Source organism: Camarhynchus parvulus, chromosome 7 (genome assembly GCF_901933205.1).
Source record: "Camarhynchus parvulus chromosome 7, STF_HiC, whole genome shotgun sequence".
Taxonomy (NCBI): domain Eukaryota; kingdom Metazoa; phylum Chordata; class Aves; order Passeriformes; family Thraupidae; genus Camarhynchus; species Camarhynchus parvulus.
In genome coordinates, this window is record NC_044577.1 from 2,989,680 (window position 1) to 3,007,528 (window position 17,849).

The 17,849-nt window shown below is 46.4% G+C and overlaps 1 protein-coding gene across 1 annotated transcript in view; it reads right to left on the reverse strand.

The window, feature by feature from the left end:
- VWC2L (von Willebrand factor C domain containing 2 like) overlaps positions 1-17,119 on the reverse strand; it is a 45,098-nt gene extending 27,979 nt beyond the window's left edge. The window contains exons 1-2 of the mRNA XM_030952456.1: positions 16,689-17,119; positions 14,144-14,610 (exon numbers count right to left, since the gene is read on the reverse strand). Of these exons, the coding sequence (XP_030808316.1) occupies positions 14,144-14,554 (411 nt within the window). The 5' untranslated portion in view covers positions 14,555-14,610; positions 16,689-17,119. The remainder of the gene's footprint in view (positions 1-14,143; positions 14,611-16,688) is intronic.
- Positions 17,120-17,849: the final 730 nt, after the last annotated feature.

Consider the following 17,849-nt stretch of genomic DNA (forward strand, 5'->3'; position numbering starts at 1 on the left):
CAGGGCTTGTTCCCATCCTCACTACTCCAGTGGCTGCAATGCTAAGGAATATGTGATGCTTTTCCAGGGCTGCAGCCCAATCCAGGGCTCAAAGAGGATCAGCACAAGCAGAAGCTGCCCCTGAATGACTCTGCAGCTGAGCAGATGAGACATGGCACATATATCTCCTGCCTCAGCCTTGGTGGTGCAGCCTGAAAATGACACTGTGACAAAGCAGGATGTCGCCTGATGCTCAGAGCAGCTTTCCAAGCAGGAAGACCTGCACACAATTAGAGAAGGAAAGCACACCCTGGCAGAACACAGTGAACTGATGCCTTGAGAAGGCTGACCTAGAACAGAGTTAAAGAATAAAGTAGGGATTTATTAAGAGGCCTCAATGGATCCACCTTGGGCAGCACAAGAGCCCAGCCAGGGCTACACCCAAGATGAACCAAAATGGTCACAAAATGCCCAACCAATCACGGGGTCTCTTGCTTTTATAAGTTCTGGTCCATTTGCATATTGGAGTTAATTGTCCAGTTACAGCTTTAGGCCATCAAGTTCCATCCTCCTTGTTTTTCTCTCTTCAGTCCACTGTTGTTTATGCTTTTTGGGCCTGGAGCTTGTAACAGCTGTCCTTGGACAAGCTGGAAAAGGATTGTTGTTCACCTACCCTGTGAAGAGAGCTTGCTAACACTTAATGAAGCTCAGAGTTATACACTAAAGCAGCACAGAATATGAAAAATATAAAAGCTAAAACTTAAGGCATCATTCCCCCCTTTAGAGGCTTGACCTAAGCCACCAGATGAAAGGGCTGCTTTGGCATGAACCAGACCTTTCCCTGCCACCTCCTCCTCCTCACTGTATTAAGGTCAAGCCACTTGGTCTTGTCACCAGGATCTTCCTCTATCTGAGCACTTAGGTCACTTGTCAGTGCCACTCACCATGGGGGACTCCTGCCCTCCTGTCCATTTGGTTTATGAGAGCCACGGCACTTTCTTCCATGGGATGTGCTTTGGGATCTGATCTGCAAATCCCTGCCCATTCAGAAAGGACTTTGCCCCAAGCACACTGATTGAGCATTTTGAAACTGTTGTCTGCAGGCCCTGCATCCAAGCTATTACCTTCCCTGGTGCTACCCTTCTTGTGGAACAATTCTGGGACACTGGCCAAAAAGTCCTCTGTCTATTGGTACAGGCAGCAGGAAGCCCAAACAGCAAAATGACAAACTGGGAACCAGTGAAGAACAGGGAACCAAGCAGAAGATGTCCTTAAGTTTTGTTTCCTGTTTCCCAATTTAAAGATTTATCCCCCATGAAAGAGGGGTGGTTTACACTTTTGTAGCCACTGAAGTTCAAACAACAGTTCCAGAAAAGGAACTCTCATCCCTGCTGAAGAAGGATACTGAAAAAACACAGGGGGTTTTCTGGAGTAGGAAGGAGAGAGGACACTGTCCCACATGAACAGTGCAAATGCTTTATCTGTGTCCCTCAAACTGAGATTCTGGAAAGAGCGTTGAGATTAAAGGACCACAAAAGGTGGTAATTTACTCACTCCCATGTCCAAAGCAGAATAATCTCTTAGAAAACTCTCTAGGGAAGGATTTATTAGGCAGGATTTCAAGAGCTGTTGGTGAAGAAACATTCTTCTGACCACTGCCCAAAAGGAAAGGGTGCTCCCAATGCCCAGCCACAACATGGATACACATCTGCACCATTCCATGGTCCTGCCCTGCTCAATTCAATGCCCTGCTCAGTTCAGTGATTTCAGAAATGGCTCTGTCAGGAGCAAGCTGGGCCCTTCTGTACAAGGTATCAGTCAGTAGAGCAGCTTGACTTGGCCAAACCAGTGCAGCACTGAAATTCTTTTTACCCCATCTCCACTCCTAATGGGGGTGAGAGCAGTGACCCTCAGAGCCAGTGGGGTGATACATTCTTGGATGTTGTTGTCAAGGTAGGGGCCAAGTCAAGCTGGTGGGAAGCAGACATGGCCAACATCTATCCAATATTCAGGGGCTTTTAACAGCAGCTGAAATGGGACACAGAGCACAAGGGACCATCTCAGTCTCTGCACTGACCCTAATCCACCTCTCCTTCAGCCAGCCACTTCAAAAAGACTGGAGCAGCACAACCCATTCATAGTCACCCCTGAGATCCCAGCCCAATTTCTATTTCTCTTCTGTTCTACTGATCTCAAGGAGGACTGTGAGCCCAGGTTTGGCTGGGAGGGCAGGCTCAGTCCTTGGGCAATCCTCTGTGGGATGGCTCCACCACACACCTCAGGATGGCCAGAGGAAGGAGCCAGCACTCCCTCTGTTGTGTGCCTGGAAAACCTGAGTCTCAGGTGCTGTCAAATGGGAAACATCTGCAATCAGCAGAGTTTGTTAACAATGCAAGAAGGAAGGGAAATTAGAGCAGAGAATAGAAAATACACACGGCTAATAAAGATTTTATGTGCACGAGCACATAATGATAAACTTGATAGATGATATAAACAAACACATGAAAAAGGCAGCAAAGGCAACAGAATGAAAAACAAGATACACCCCGAGCAGGGGAAATTGGGAAACCAACCAGGATATGGGTGCCCCACCTCCTAACCCTCACTCTTGCACCCCCACACACCAGCTCCCCACCACTTCCCCTCTTTTTGGAAGCAAATGCCAGCACACTAGGAATTATGACTGCTAACATCATCCAGCTACTCCTCTCTTACAATGTGGGGCACCACGTGGGTGCTTCTTCAGTCAGCTACAAAGTTTCAAAAACTCACAGAAATTTCATACCTCTGAGAGGTCTGTTTTGTGAGCCGGCCCTCTAAAAGGTGGGCGCCCAGAGAAATCACACGATCAAACAATTCTTTAAGCAATAGCCTACAAAACTGATTATTTCTAAATATAAGGGAGAAGTGGAGAGAAGAACATGGAAATCTGAATTCAGAACTCAGAATGTTTAAATCTACTCCTTTATGTTTTTCTACAGCTGAAGAGATCTGAATCAAACTGGTACAATCACACCAATGACTGACACACAAAACTTCAAGATTTTAGGCAAGACCTTGCAAGAAGGACTTCAGTCATCTCACTTAGTCATAGGAATTCTCTTGTTGCAAGTACTTACTGAACCTCATCTCTGTATTTCTCCCTTAGCTCATGTCTTGGCCATAGCCACAGCATCTAAGCCACCCTTCTGCTCCCCTAAACATGGGAAAGGATTTTCTATATCCTCACCAAGTAGGGAATATTCTCCCTGAGTGAATGGAAGAAGCATATCTGTATCTGTGAAACATCATTCTGCAGCCCTCCTCTTGCCTGCCTGCAATCAGGATTTCTCTGTCTTTCTGTCTGCTTGTCCATCACTCTTAACAGCTTCTACACCAACAGCTCTGGAGAGGTGGACAGGGAGTGATTTACCTAAGACAAACTAAAAACCCTGAAGATGACATCTGACTGATACTTTTTGTTCACCTGTTTGTTCTGTCAGTCAATGAGAAGCCATTTCCCTCACTTTTTGCTCTGCTGCCCCATTCACCAGGCTAACTGGTTTCCAAGTCACCCAGCTCAGGAGATGTCTCAGACCAAGTTTTAAGGCTGCAGTTCCTTGTGGTCAGTTGGGATTCTTCCAGCTGGCTTTGCTCAGACTTGGGGTTTGAGGCTCATACCCCTCCAGGAGCTGGGAAAATGCTGCTCATTTTCCAAGCAGCCTTCCAAGACTAAAATGCTGTTTGGCACCTGAGGATTTCAAGAGTCAGTAGATCTTGTATCATTAAAACTGTTAGTCCTGGAGACCTTCCACTGCATAAATTTAGACACCAGCTCCTCCAGGCATGTTTAGCACAGCCATTTCCTAACACTTAGGACCTCTCCTCACTTTTCCAAGGAAAGGTTGATTTGTGTGGCATTTTCTTTATACCTGGGTTTTCAGCCTCATGGAAGAAGATTTACATCTTTGCTGGAGCAAGGCTGCTCAAGGCCTGAGATGCAGTAATCAGGATTTGTTGTGCTGATCTCTTCCCTTCCTTCCTACAGCTCAGCCTGAAGAGTTTTTGTACAGGGATGTGCCCTAATCCTGGAAGGTTTCACCTCATTGCCAGGGTCCCATGAAGTGGTGCATAAGGACCACGTTCTCGTGCTGCCTGACACACAACAGCCCTTCACCAGGCAGACACAGCTCCTACCAGCTGCACAGCAACACAGACTTCACAGCTATCGTATCAGGAATACTTCACTTTTCTTTTGGGCAACAAAATAAGTGCTCACAACCATCTAATCGTGTTACAATGCACCTACTGATCATCGTGCAGGGGCTGCATTGGAAGACAATCCAAGTATTTCCACTGAATTGAGTGTACCTGTTATTGAGGTCTGTGGTGTTCTTGAGAGTCAAACAAGTGAATTCACAACATGGCCTGAATGACTGGAGCAATCTGCTTGGTTGACTGGAACACAAAGAGGGGTATAAACACAGAACTAAGCCAGTGGGCTTGACTCTGAGCTCTGGGGAAACTCAAGGAGCCATCACATCAGAGCAAAGGCAGAGGAGATACCAGGACTCTCAGTACCACTGCAAACCAAAATCAGCTCCTTCAAACACCAAAAAGGATATAGTGTGTAAGGATGTTCCTCTTCTAGGTGATACTGCAAAGGGAAAAATGCTTTTCTTGCCAGTTTTACTGATTATGGAGTTGAAATGCTTTCTCCCTCTTCGAGAACCCATTAGAAGTGCCAACTCCTTAAAAAGGAAGTGTCATCCTCTGCATTTCTGTTGGTGCCAAGGTGGTTTGGGATGCAATGCACCCCAGCTGGCAGCTTTGCACACTTAAGGCATCACTGCCATAGATTCAGATCCACGAGCTGCATCCACACTCACCTCCTGCCCACACTCTGGATGTGTCCCACCCCCTGCAAGTGCTGGGCTCCAAAAAAAGGAAGACTGAAAGCCATGGCTGCTGTCAATCCCTCCCTCTTTTAGTTTTCAAGAGACTCCCAGAGAGAATCCCTCAGCCAGGCTGGACTGAAGGCATCCTGCTCGATGCAGACAAAACAGCAGGAAAAGCAGAGTGATGCAGAGTGACGCCTGTCAAATTGGGCACTTACATCTTAAGAGGAGCTGTAACTTTTAATGACACTAAGGACAATGGCAATTCTGATGGAAATTATCCCTGTAGCTACAGTTTCAGGTGGGGAATTTATTGGCAGGAAGCAAGAAAGGGAAGAAAGTTTGAAAGGACCTGATGACTAAATTTGGAGGCAAAAATGGCTTCCATATTATGGCTGAGGTGGGAAGTCACAAACCAGGGGAGAGGAATAAAAGAGGAACTGGGATAGCATTCATCAGAGATACTCCTGGAAGAGAAATTAGAATCATTTTCATTGTTATTGAAATTGCCTGTGATCTCAGACAGATTAGCAGAAGATTGCAGGAAAATTCAGAGAGCTTTCAGCTGAGAAATTTTGCAGGTGCCAAACTTGTGGAGAAGGAGCTGGTGAATAAGTTCCACCTGAAGGTGGGACTAAAACCTGCCCACTTCTCTTTTGAGCTGCTCACTTGGCTTTCACTATACGCAGTGCATAAATAACCATCTACTTTATGTTTAAAATTGGTAAATGGCTCTTTTGTATGTGCCAATACAAAAACCCTCAAAGTGCAAAAATTTCTCTCATTTTTGTCACTTACTTAATAAAATAAAAATCATCCAGCCAGCTAGTGGAGATACAATATAAATTATACTAAAAAAACTGTAACCACCTGGGTTTTCCAAAGGTGGAAAGTTGCTCAAATCAACAATATGTTGAGTAATTATAGACAAGCACACTCACTGGAAACACCATCAGGTTGCAAATGACTTTGCAACGGGAAAAAACTATTAAGTCATTAGATAATTTATCTGCAGTGAAAAAATTTGAGCTGTATCCTACTTATATGGAGCCCTAGCAATACAAATCAACTTTGCCATCCAAAAATTGAAAAATGCTTGCATCACACTGCAGATTGGCTAAACCAAGCACCTGGCTTCCAAGAAGCAGCAGAAGCAGATGCTGAGATCCTGTTTTTAAGGGAGCCCTCAACACATGCACACAAACATTGCTAATACAAGAGTCTTTCCAGCGTGCTGGTGACCAGGCTTGGATTCTGGAGCTGGAAGAGCACAAGGATGCTCTAATCCCTCCAGGCTGTGTATTCCTCTCCTCCCCTCATTCCCATGCCTGTCCATGATCACAAACAACATTATCCTTGCCATTCTTTTGTAAACATCCTTGGGGAGCCCTACAGATCAGTAGAGGGAGATGAGGGGCACAGAAGATGCACCTCATCCTGGCTATCCTGGGCCCACATCTGATGAGTCAGGCTTGTGATGGCTTTAGGAGATTTGTACTCATAGATTTCCCCTGTGCCACACAGTTTGATGAGTTTAAAAGGCTCCTGGAACCCTGTCTGGATCTGAAGAGTGACTCCTCCATTAGCTGATGGGAGAGACAACCTTGAGCCGAGTCCTGGCCCCTTTTCCACCAGAGCTGTGTATCTGCAGTCTCATGGTTGCTTTTCCCTCCCGAGAGCAGTAGCAAAGCTTTCTGCAAAAACATGACTTTGCACTTCTTCTGTGAGAACGCTCTCTTTGCTTTGATATATGTCTCCTTTTATTCCTTACAATAGTTGCACCTCACCTACCCTGGGGCTCTGTCACTTTGCTGATAATTTTTACGACTCGATTACAATGGTTTTTTAGTTCAGACATGCCCAGTGCCCAGGGAAGGGGACTCCTTCTGAAAGGTTACAGATATGACAGATGGCTCCAACGTGTGAAGTGCAGCCCCGTTCGGACACAGACAAAATGTCTGTGTGTGCTTCGCCTTTGTTAAGCTCCCTTTAATGTCAGCAAGGAAAGTGAGCCCAGCTGGCAGCTCTCTGCTCTCCATTCCCTCCTGGTTGGCTTTTGCAATGAAGGAGCCCTATCCAGGAGAAAGCCTCCTGGAGCAGGGAGAAAGGAATGGAGGACCTAGTCAGAAAGGTGATCCCTTTTACACGTGTTTTCCCTATACCTGAGTCTGCTGTTTCCTCCTTTGTCCACACTGAGACATGGGAGAAGGTGGTGAGACCAGCTCCATGTACTGATAAAACACTATTTCTATTTCTAATTCTATATTCTGGTTTCTATTATGGACGAAGGTATAATCACTGGCGAGGAGATGTGGACCTTGGTCCTGCTCCTTCTGCAGCTGCCAGGGAGGCTCCTGTCCCTCAGGGGATGTCATCACTTGGTTACAAGCACAGGCTGGGAAGGATGTGAGCTGAAATCGGGTTTGAATGGGTTATCTGTCATGAGAAAATACACTGAGCTCTGCTTACACAGGAGCACACTGGGCTAACCCTCAGCCAGAAAGCTTTGCTGACTGGCATGACCACAGTTCAAACCCTACTGCTTCTCCAGGCATACTGATTTCACTGTAATTCCCAAAGAATTACCTCTGATATTACCACAGAACAGTGTAAGGAAGCCTCACATATCCTTATTCTGCAACTAGACTGAGCATTGTCACTACATAACTTATCTAATTACAGCTTTTAAAACAGTAACTAGAATAATTGTCTGATTGAGCATTTTTTTAATGAATGCAATTCTGCACAGAGCACATTCCAGTGGCAACAAATACCTGCACTTCCCCTCCCTCTGGTAGGAAATAGTTTCCTAGAAAACCTTCTCACCAATGAGCTGTGAATGTTTCCAAGGATGACATCCTTCCTCCTACGTTGATGACCTGAGGACCTCCTGCTCAGCAGCCCCACAGAAACAGCCTGGGTGACAGAGACAAAGAGCTTGGGAGAGCCAAGGGATGAGCAGGTCTCTCCTTGGCACAACAATAAGGCCTCAGACTTCATTTTACAACTCCTGGAAGGAGCTGGTAACACCTGCATGTACTACATATTCCATTTTCTTAACAGTAAGGTTCCAGCAGCCACGGAAGGAGGGCAGGGATGTGCCAGAGCTTCTCCACTGGCTGTGCAGAGTTATCCCCTCTCCTTCAGCCCCCATTCTGGAAGCCAGCAGAGCTGATGGGCTTTTTCCTGGAGTGAATCACTGAAAGCCCAGCCCCAGCTCTGGCAGTGCAAATGTTGGGCACACATTAATTCCTGTGTCATATTTACTGGGGAAATACCAATCCCTTGGGATTGCATGTACAGGCTGAGCTCTGCACTGTGACTAAAACCAGGGGCTTGTGCTCAGTTCCTGCTGATTCTGAATTGTGGGGATTCAGGTTTTGGGTCTCATCCAGCACCACTGAGCTCTGAGCTTTTGAGGCCTCCCATGTATTATGTGCTCCAAAGAAGAAAATTCCATGGATTTTTTTAGCCAAATTCTGAATAAAGCCCACCTTCTTTCACCTATTGTAACAATATATTTGTGCATAATGTGATATATATGTTACAGAATCAGTAGCTAAATTCATAGCATAATTTTAAAAATAGGTTTCACTATAGATCAATATGTGACAGGCCTATCTATTTTAGTATGTTTTCTTGGTACAAATTATGACAGAAATACAGTAAGTCAGTAATTTTAGATTCCTTTGCATAGACATTGTCACTGTAATTTTGCCAGGAGGGAGATAATAAATCATACTTTTCCATCTGACTGATGTTCTGTTTCCCCTGTCTGATTTCAATGGCTGTATGCTATCTTCAGAGCTGGCATTGTTCATGGCTCCTTTTATTAAAGCACAGGCACGTTATTGAAATTTCTTTTGTATTATGATTTTCTAGCCATATGTGAAATTGCAGAACACACAAGAAGGGGAAAAAAAAGCCTCACTTGTTTGAGTCATAGTAGAAAAGAAAGCCTGCTGCACACATCTTGGAGAGAAAAATGCCAATATTAAAATGGGGGATCCATGCTGGGCCCTCTCCACCCAGGGCTGGCACACTCTTGTTTCTCAGAGAAACGCTCTCTAAGACCAACACCCCACCAGTAACACTCTGCACCATCCCAAGTGCTCCATTCATATTTGATGAGCTTGCACTCCAAGGCTGGATACCTGGTGGTCTGAGCCAGGCTGTTGTTTACACCACTTAATTTCTATTTCTGTTCAGAAATTTCTATTTCTGGCACACTTCTGGGGGTGGGGAATCCCTTTTTGGTTTCACTGTCTCCTTTTCTGCAGCATCAGGATGGACACACTGTGTTTCAGGGGCTGAGAGCTGCATACCTGTCTGCATGTGCCTTTTGATGAGAGGTCTTGCTTTGCTCAGTTAAATTCAGGTAATTGCATTAATAAAACATTTTAAAGAGCATTACCAAAGGAGAAGGAGGTGCCACTATTCTGAAGTAAAGGTTTCCATAATGAGCTGAGAATCAGTGCATGATAATGCTATGCTTACACAGTCCCCCATATATTTTGGGTTCTGGTTACACCCTGAAGAACCCTGCTAGAGCTGTGTCCCCACTGTGCAAAGCACTGTTCAAGAAGACATAAAGTCAGCAAGATACAAAAACCTTCACTGAAGGATTACAGGTGATTTGTGGACAAAACAAAGCAATGAACTTAAGATATAGTGGCAGGGAACAAGGGAGAGAAAAATAAAGTAGAATTTTAGCAATGAAATCCTGGCTCTTTTCAAGTCAGCAAAAACTTTGCCCTGGAAGGAAAAATTTCACCTTTCCTGCTTTTTTTTTTTTTTTACAGTGTGGAGGAAAAGGGGAAGAGCAAAGTTTGTTTTCCCACCTCTCCACACTTGTGCTGATGGAAGGGACAAATACTTGGGCATTACCTAGGGACTTTTCAGCGAGGATAGGTCTGGGAGGAGCCAAGGTGGAAGGGGAAAGGACAAGGAAGTGGAGAAGTCATTGGGAAGGGCAGGCAAACAAAGGCAGCAGAGGATAAGCACTGGCAGAGACAACAGCTAGAAGGAATTGCAGCTGTGTGCTTGGCAGAAAGGAAGACAGCCACTGAAGAGCACCCAAAAAATGTCCACAGTATTTTCCAAGCTCAAATTCACAACTGCAGGTTGAAGCTGCCCTTCTCACTTGAACATCATGAGGAAGGCCCAAACCTCTGGTGTTCCCACCCAAAGGATAACTCAGCCAACGTTCTGCCAGGCTAACACAGATATTTCAATGGCTGTGCTTAGGAAATCCCTGCCACTGCCTTGGAGGAGGATGGCACCATGCCCACCCTCCTGCAGGGACAGGGAGCAGTCCCTGCCTGTCAGTCTAAAATGGAGAGAATATTTCAGGATGTCAGCTTGACAATCTCTTGTGAACTGACCACTTATCTCCCAGCAATGGCATTTTGCTACACCTCCAGAGGTCTGCAGGAGTTTATTCTGGATGTGCCTCTGCTGGGTGATGAGAAACCCAGGAAGTTCAGAGCTGATAATGGACTTTCCAACCTGACAACCCAATCCTCTTCCAGTGGCTCCTCACTGTGGCTGCAACCACGCCATAACTCCATTTCTCAAAGGTGTGTGCTTTTCTGCCAGTAAGTCATGCAAGAGAGCAAAAACTAATCAGCACTTAGGGACACTGTAGCCTCAGTGACATTTGCAGAGCTCTCCATCAGCTGCCAATGAACATCCGTCACGCTGCAGAACACTGTCTGCTTAGCTTTCCATCAGGGCTGGCTGGGGACATGCATTCCAAACACAGCCATGGGTACTTGCAATAACCAACACCAATCTCCATTTGCTTCTTTTCTGTCTCTGAGAAGAAAAGGGAGGCTTAAGAGCCTCCCTGAAAGATCTCTGCTCCTACAGGTGAGCACAGAGCACCTGGGACTCAGACCTTAACCTCCAGGAGTGAAATCAAAGCAAGGAGGATGTGTGAGCGAAAAAGCAGCTGCCAAGTGACCCGAGAGTCCCTGCCAGATGCCTCTGGAGAAAACAGCCTGGGACTTCCAGCATCCTTCACACCTTCCCTGCAGCCACCACAGCTGCCTTCACCCCTGCTCTGAGAGGGGCCAGTGGGGACCTGAGATACCACATTGTAGCCCAACAAAGAGAAAAGCAGAAAACAAGGTGGGAAAGAGAGAGATGGATCCCAGTAAAACCCACCAGACCTGCCCTCTCTCCTGCTCCACAGATATCAGAATCATGACCACCAGGCATCAATGTGTATTTCTGTCACATTTGAATCAGATCATGGTTAGCATTACAGAGACTGTGCTGGCCTTTTCTGCAGGGGTTTCCAGCCTCAGCCAAAGCTGGGGAAAATCCCACTGAAACCAGGGAATGAGGCAGGCTCTGTATGGGCAGCTGGAGCCCCAAACCCAACAACATCTCCCAGGACCCATAAGAGATGAAGATGCTATGAAGATGCTGCCTGGGGTTACTAAGCCATCTGTCAAAGAAACAAAATTTTACAAAAGGATACAAGAAAAATTCTCAATGGGTTTGGATTTATAATTGAACTTCAGTTCAGCATTTCAGTTGTACATGTTAACGATTGAGGGGCACAAGCATAAATATTTGGACAGCTGTCTCAGCTACATGGCTTGTTGGCATGTTTGTATTTTGTGCTTATGGCTGTTATGACTCAAAAAATCAGATGCACAAGATCTGTTCACAAGAAGAAAGCTAAATATTCAAGAAATGGGCCTTTGTAACTACTCCTTTACCCTGACAGCCTCGCAGTTACTGCCAGTGGTAAGAAAAAAAGATTGAATCACATTTGGATTTCTCACCCCAAACCTGAGAAAAAAAATCTAGAAACAATTCACCCAACTGGAAATCTCTCACAGATATTGATATCCTAGGGGAAAAAAAATCCAAGAGAAAAAAATTAATCCCAATTTGTGAAAGATCAGGCAGCTGAAATTTCTACAAGATGAGTCAGTCCTGGCACACACACACAGACACACGCTTGCAAAAGATTTTTAAATAGAGGCTAATTTCAGCTGAAACTCAGCAGTGACAAGCACTTCTATAGATGACGATTTGGAATCTACATACCAGCAAAAGTAAATCAAGTGGGTGAAAGGGTTCTGAGACCACACAGAACAGTGCCTCTGTTTCCACTGAAAGCAGCCTGGGCTTGAGTCAGAACAGCCTCTCGTTTTTGACTTCAGTGTGTGTGCAATGGATGTGAGAAAGTTTGCAGACATTATAAATTCAACAGGATGAGGGAAGAGCAGAGCTCAGAGCCTGTAAAACCTATGAACTGCTCAAGATTTCATCTGCAGAGATAGCAGGTATAATCTTTATTCTGTTGAAATAAACAACAAAATGCTTGGATGCCTCATAAAGTCAGGACTTCAGAGCAGCAGCTTCCTGAATCTCACAGTTCTGCCTTTCCTATAGAATTTATAAAGTCATAGTTCACAGGTGCTTCTTTTTTCCCCACAAAACAGTGATCTTCCACTGTCTGACTCTTCTACAGAACTTTGAGGGGAAAAAAGCAATCCACTGTTTATTCTAGGTAAACACAGGGATTTCCAAAACATTGGTTTCTGCCCTATCCCACAACATATTGAGCTTTCAGCAAAACACAGGTCCAGGTCAAAAGTTTGACTGTCAGCTAAATTAAGTGTGAAGGATCTCACATTAGTTCTGGACAGAAGGTTACTGTGTGTCACAGTGGTGTGACACTGTCTACTTTGTGCTTCTCAGAGGGTGCTGCAACTTTGCTTTCCACACAACACCCCAAGTGTTTGAATACATCAAGCAGGGAACCAGATGGCTCCTAAATCCCTCCAGCAGCTTTTCTCTCCTGTATTCTGTTTTCCTAGAGTTTAAGCTGTTATCAGGATGAAATTATTTCTTTCAGGAAAAGAGATCACTACTTTTCCACTTAATTCACACACAAAAGATATTTTAATGACAAGATCTATCTCTCTCACTGAAGTCTCTTCAGAGTCCTTACAAATTTCTGCTTCCCAAAAATGACACCTTATACCTCTCACATGAAAACCTGACCACCTAGGCGGGATATCTCACCACTTGAAAACAGAGCTGTCAAAATGGGACCACTGAAGTGTGATCATGGGATGAACTTGGGCCTTCTCAGGGCAAGAAGAAACTGTTATCTGAGCAGGTCACAAGATCAGCATCTTCACATCCCTCAGCAAAGCAGAGCAGGCTGATCAGGGTGGCCCTCAAGGAGATGCTCCTCATACATTTGCTTTACCTTGTGCTTGTGACATTAAACTGTCTTGGGCAGACCCAGTGACTGCAGTTCCAGATGGACAGAGAAAGATAAACATACACCACACATGATAGAAGAAAGGAACCACTAACTGCTACCTTCCCTGAAAATGCCCATTTCTGTGAAAAAGGGAACTGCCATCTATGTTACTGAGAACTGGTGAAGTACTCAGACCTGTATGAAATTATTTTCCTTGCAGGAAAGACAATGAACTGGCCAAGTGTATAATAAGATCTGGCACTGAGCCAGGAAGAGTTACAGGCTGTTGTTAATTATGCAGGTTCAACTCTTAAAGCCACATGACCTGGAAGAAGAAACTTGTGTACCTGCAGCTTTTACAGCCCCTGTTCTTCACTGGGAAATGCTGTTTTCAGAATTGAACAGCACAACTGAAAGCTCATGATCAAACTCATTGGAATGAGAATTGCAGGTTGTGTAGTGGTTTTGGAAAACACTGACTTGTTTTTAAGATATATTTCAAGATTTCTTTATGACATTCCTTACAATAACTCAACCATTACAACAAAACCCCATGCTTCTCATTGCTTGAGATGCTCATCTGCCTAGGATTTTGTCTTCTCCATTCTAGACAGCTTCATTACAGTTGAAATGAAAAAATTAAATAGAGTTCACCATCTACTTATTTGCATGCTCATACGGTTATGAGTAACAACTCTCAGCACCATGCCATCAATTTTTGCTATCCAAACTGCAAAAGGGGTTCTTAAAAAGCACTCAGTACTGGGTTACACAGCCTTGGCAGTCCAGCATGAGCCATGCTATGAGCAAACGAGGCAGATGCAGAGGGCTGGCAATTCCCTCAGGGGCTTTTGACTGACCACTGGCCCTCAGGGGTGCACATAAGGGGGAGGTGACAGCTTTTACATGAGCCAGACCGGCAACACAGCTAAAAATAACTTCAGCATTCATCAATGGCAGTAAGCAAATACTGAGTGCCTTTGAGAGTTCCCAACCAAAATACAATTCCTAAAGCATACTAGTATGAAATACTGAAGAAAGGGTTCCATACCTTAAATTCCTCCAAGATCTTGTAATTTTTCCCATGATATTCACAAAAGTTTTTCACTTCTTTGCATTCTGGACAGCATCCATTGTGTTCCACTTTTGTGCACTTTGGGTGGATTTTAGGGCATTCTGGTTGATCACAAACAGGTCCATCCTCAGTACAGACACAGGGACAGTTGGAATGGCCTGGGAAAAAACGTTCTCCCAGTTTGTACACAAAGCCACTGTCATCCACACAGCCCTTCCCCCGGTAATCATCAAAGATCAGATTGTCATTACTGGAGGTCTGGTCCCCTTCATCAGCGGGGTAATCTTCATGATTGATGGCAGCTGGAGTGACCAAACCAGGGAGCACAAACAGAAGTATCCAGGCTTCATGGATATGAAGAGCCATCCCCCTCCTCAGCTTCTCCATGGGACCTCAAAGCCAGATACAAACAGTTGCTTCCATAGGGAGACCAGTGTTGTGGTCTGAAAACAAACAGTTTCAAGTGAGAAAAAACTCAAAATTCAAGGAATACTGACTTATAAAAGTCATTGTTTCAACCAGTACCGAAGAATAAATCAAAGTTTTTAACTATCACTATTTCATTTGAATTAAACCTCTTCTTAATTATTGGCAAAGAGAACAAAGCATGTGAAATACCTAAAATTAGACACACATGCCTGGAAGCATATGACCATAAAATATCTCTGAAGGAATGGTGGTTCACAGAATCATCTAATTTTTACTTTCCTCATTTTTGCATTTGAGTTTTTGGATGCACAAGAAATTAAACCAGCTGCCTGAAATCTCATCGTGATGGGCAGCTCGGAGGGTTTTGAAGCCAAGTTAAAGAATGGTCTAAACCTCCTGTGGGGGCCACTGTCCCTTGGTGCTACGTATGGAGCACAACCCACTTCATTAAACCGAGGTGGGAAACCTGAGCTGAAAAAGGAGTTAAACATAATCTGCTGTCAGATCTGTATCTGATCTGAAAGATGGGGCTGAGTTAAACTTGGGCTGTGAGAGGTGGAATAGTACAGAATCTTATTTACAGCATTTCTGAAGAGGGACTTCCTGGGCTACCAACACAGCCCAGCCCGCAGCAGGTACGTTTAACCCTGCCAGAGGCAAAGATGCAATTCACCTTCTCCATTATTCAGCATTTCAGTGATTCCCAGCAAAAACCGTGGAGTGCAGGACGTTAAATGCCTACATAATGCATGAAGCCGCTGAAACGTGTCGGCCTGATTAAGCTGGAGCCTTTCTAAAACTTCGGGAGCGACGCAGCACGGCCCGACCTGCGGCGAGCTGTGCTCAAGTGGTGGAGCGAGGATGGAGCCCGGCAGGGAGAGGGGCTTTCAGCGACCCCGGGAGAAGGCTCCGTGCCGGCGCCTCGGGAACACTTCTGGCTGCCCACAGTGCCACATCACTGCCACCAACCTGCCCACACAGCAGCCCGCAGCCAGTGCAACCCTGGCAGCAAACTGGCTTCTGACCCCTCTTAAAAAAGCTGGGCAAAGTGTTACGGGAAACTTTTAAATGAGATGAAATATCAGCATTACATGGACTGCAGAACTACGGAGGCAGATGCTGGCACAAACCAAAACAAGAAGGGCTGTTGGGGTGTGTGTGTAATCATCCCCTCTTTTCCTCCATTCCCAGAGCATGCACACACAGGCACACGGAGTCTACACAAACATGCATTAACCTACACACACGGGCAAACACGTACTCCCCCCCACCCCTCGGGGTGACATTTTTATATACTGGCTTTCTTGGTGGACTGCAGATGTTCAGCAATTAATTCTCCCTTAATTGAAGCAAAAAAGGAGCAGCAGGAGGAGAAAGCTTTAATCCCAGAGAAGCAGCTAAAGGATCCTGTTGACCAAGCAGTTTTTCCGAAGCCACAACAGAGGGAGACACCGGATATTACACAAGATTTATCAAATTCGGAAAGATATCTTCTTAATTGAAGTACTAGCTGTGCTTCCATCACAAGGACTATGCACCCTCTTGTTACTCCTATCAGCAATATCTACTGTAACATGCTGTTTGGAAATCCAGCGATTCATGCAGATACGGCTGCTTTACATATCTACAGAGCACAGCATCTCCCCACCTAACGCTACAGGTACGTTACAACACTGCAGATTTGTGGGCATTTAGGGGAAAAAAAAGAGCAGCAAATAGAGTCATTCATGTCTGAGGAAATGTGAAACACTTGTGAGAGAGATTCTGCTGGAGTTTTATGAGGAAGCTCTCAAAACAAATGCGTGTGTATACATATATGTATATAAAAGTTCTCCCCAGATATTTTGCTACAGCAGCTGAGATGTCCCACAGCAACTCACAGGCACTCGGCTCGATCCTGGAAATCAGACAGACTGCAGACGTCTTGCACGGACACATTTCAACAAGTAAACAAATGCTGCTTGGCTCAGAATTAGTTTACAGCTTGAACTTTCTCATAATTTCTCATCCTGAGAGAGACCAGGATCGTAGGTAAGTCTCTGAAACGCTTCCATCCGCCTTCCCTCACCCCAAGTAAATAATTCACACCTACCTGATCAGGCTGGATGTGAAAGCTGAGAGGGGTCACAGGCCAACATGGACTGAAAGGTTAGAAACAGATTAGTGAAAGCAGTTCATCCTAATCACGTTTTCGGTGTTGACTCACGGACAATCCCTTTTCCTCCACCTCCCATCGCCAAACGGGAGCGCGGCAACCCAGCAACCACAACATGAGAACTGAGCTTTAACCCGGCGCCGACGATTCAGAGGGAGCAGGATTCAGGCGGTCCGGAGGCTGCGATGCCGCGGAGAAACCCCGGTGCCAGCAGCAGAGTCATCGCGGCGAACTTGGGCTGCATCTCCTCAGGTCTCGGGGCGGGCGGGGGAGAGAAAACAACCCATCCCTGTCCCCTCCCTGTGCCCGGCGGATCTCCTGCGGCTCCAGCTTCGCCTCGGCGGGGGAAGGGGGGGAGCGATCGCGGGTTAGGCGGGAGGCAGGCGGGGGAGGGCGGGCGCAGGAGCCCCGCGCCCGGCGGGCGGGCGGCCCCCGCGCCCCTCCGGGGACTCCCCGGCCCGGGCGCCGGCCATGCCCGCGCCGCGCAGCTCCGCGCTCCCTGCCTGCCCTTATTAGGATTAATTTTGCTTTTAGGGGGGTGGTGGTAAAAAAAAAAAAAAAAAAAAAAAAAAAAAAAAAAAAGAAGAAGAAGAGAGAAGAGCCAGGGGGGGAGGGGGTAAAACCCAAAAAATAATGCAGGGGCGGGGCGCCTCCGTCCCGGTCGCTGCTCCGCCTGCCGCCGGCTGGGGCGACGGCTCTGCCCAGACCTGCCGGTCCCCCTCAGATGCACCGGCTCCCCTCAGGTCCACCGGCTGGAGCTCCCCGCAGCCCGGTTCCCCTCAGATCCACCGGCTGGAGCGTCCCCTCAGCCCGGTTCCCCTCAGATGCACCGGCTGGAGCTCCCTTCAGCCCGGTTCCCCTCAGATGCACCGGCTGGAGCTCCCCTCAGCCCGGTTCCCCTCAGCCCAGCTCCTCTCGGCCCCGCAGCCCCCTCAGATCCAGCGGCTGGGGCTCCCCTCAGCCCGGCTGCCCTCGCATCCATGGGCTGGGGGTTCTCTCAGCCCCTCCGCTCTCTCCAGCTCCGGCTCATCGCCGCTGCCCCGGCGGTGTCCGGGAAAACATCCCCCATGACCGCATTGTGGAAACTTCGCCTCATCT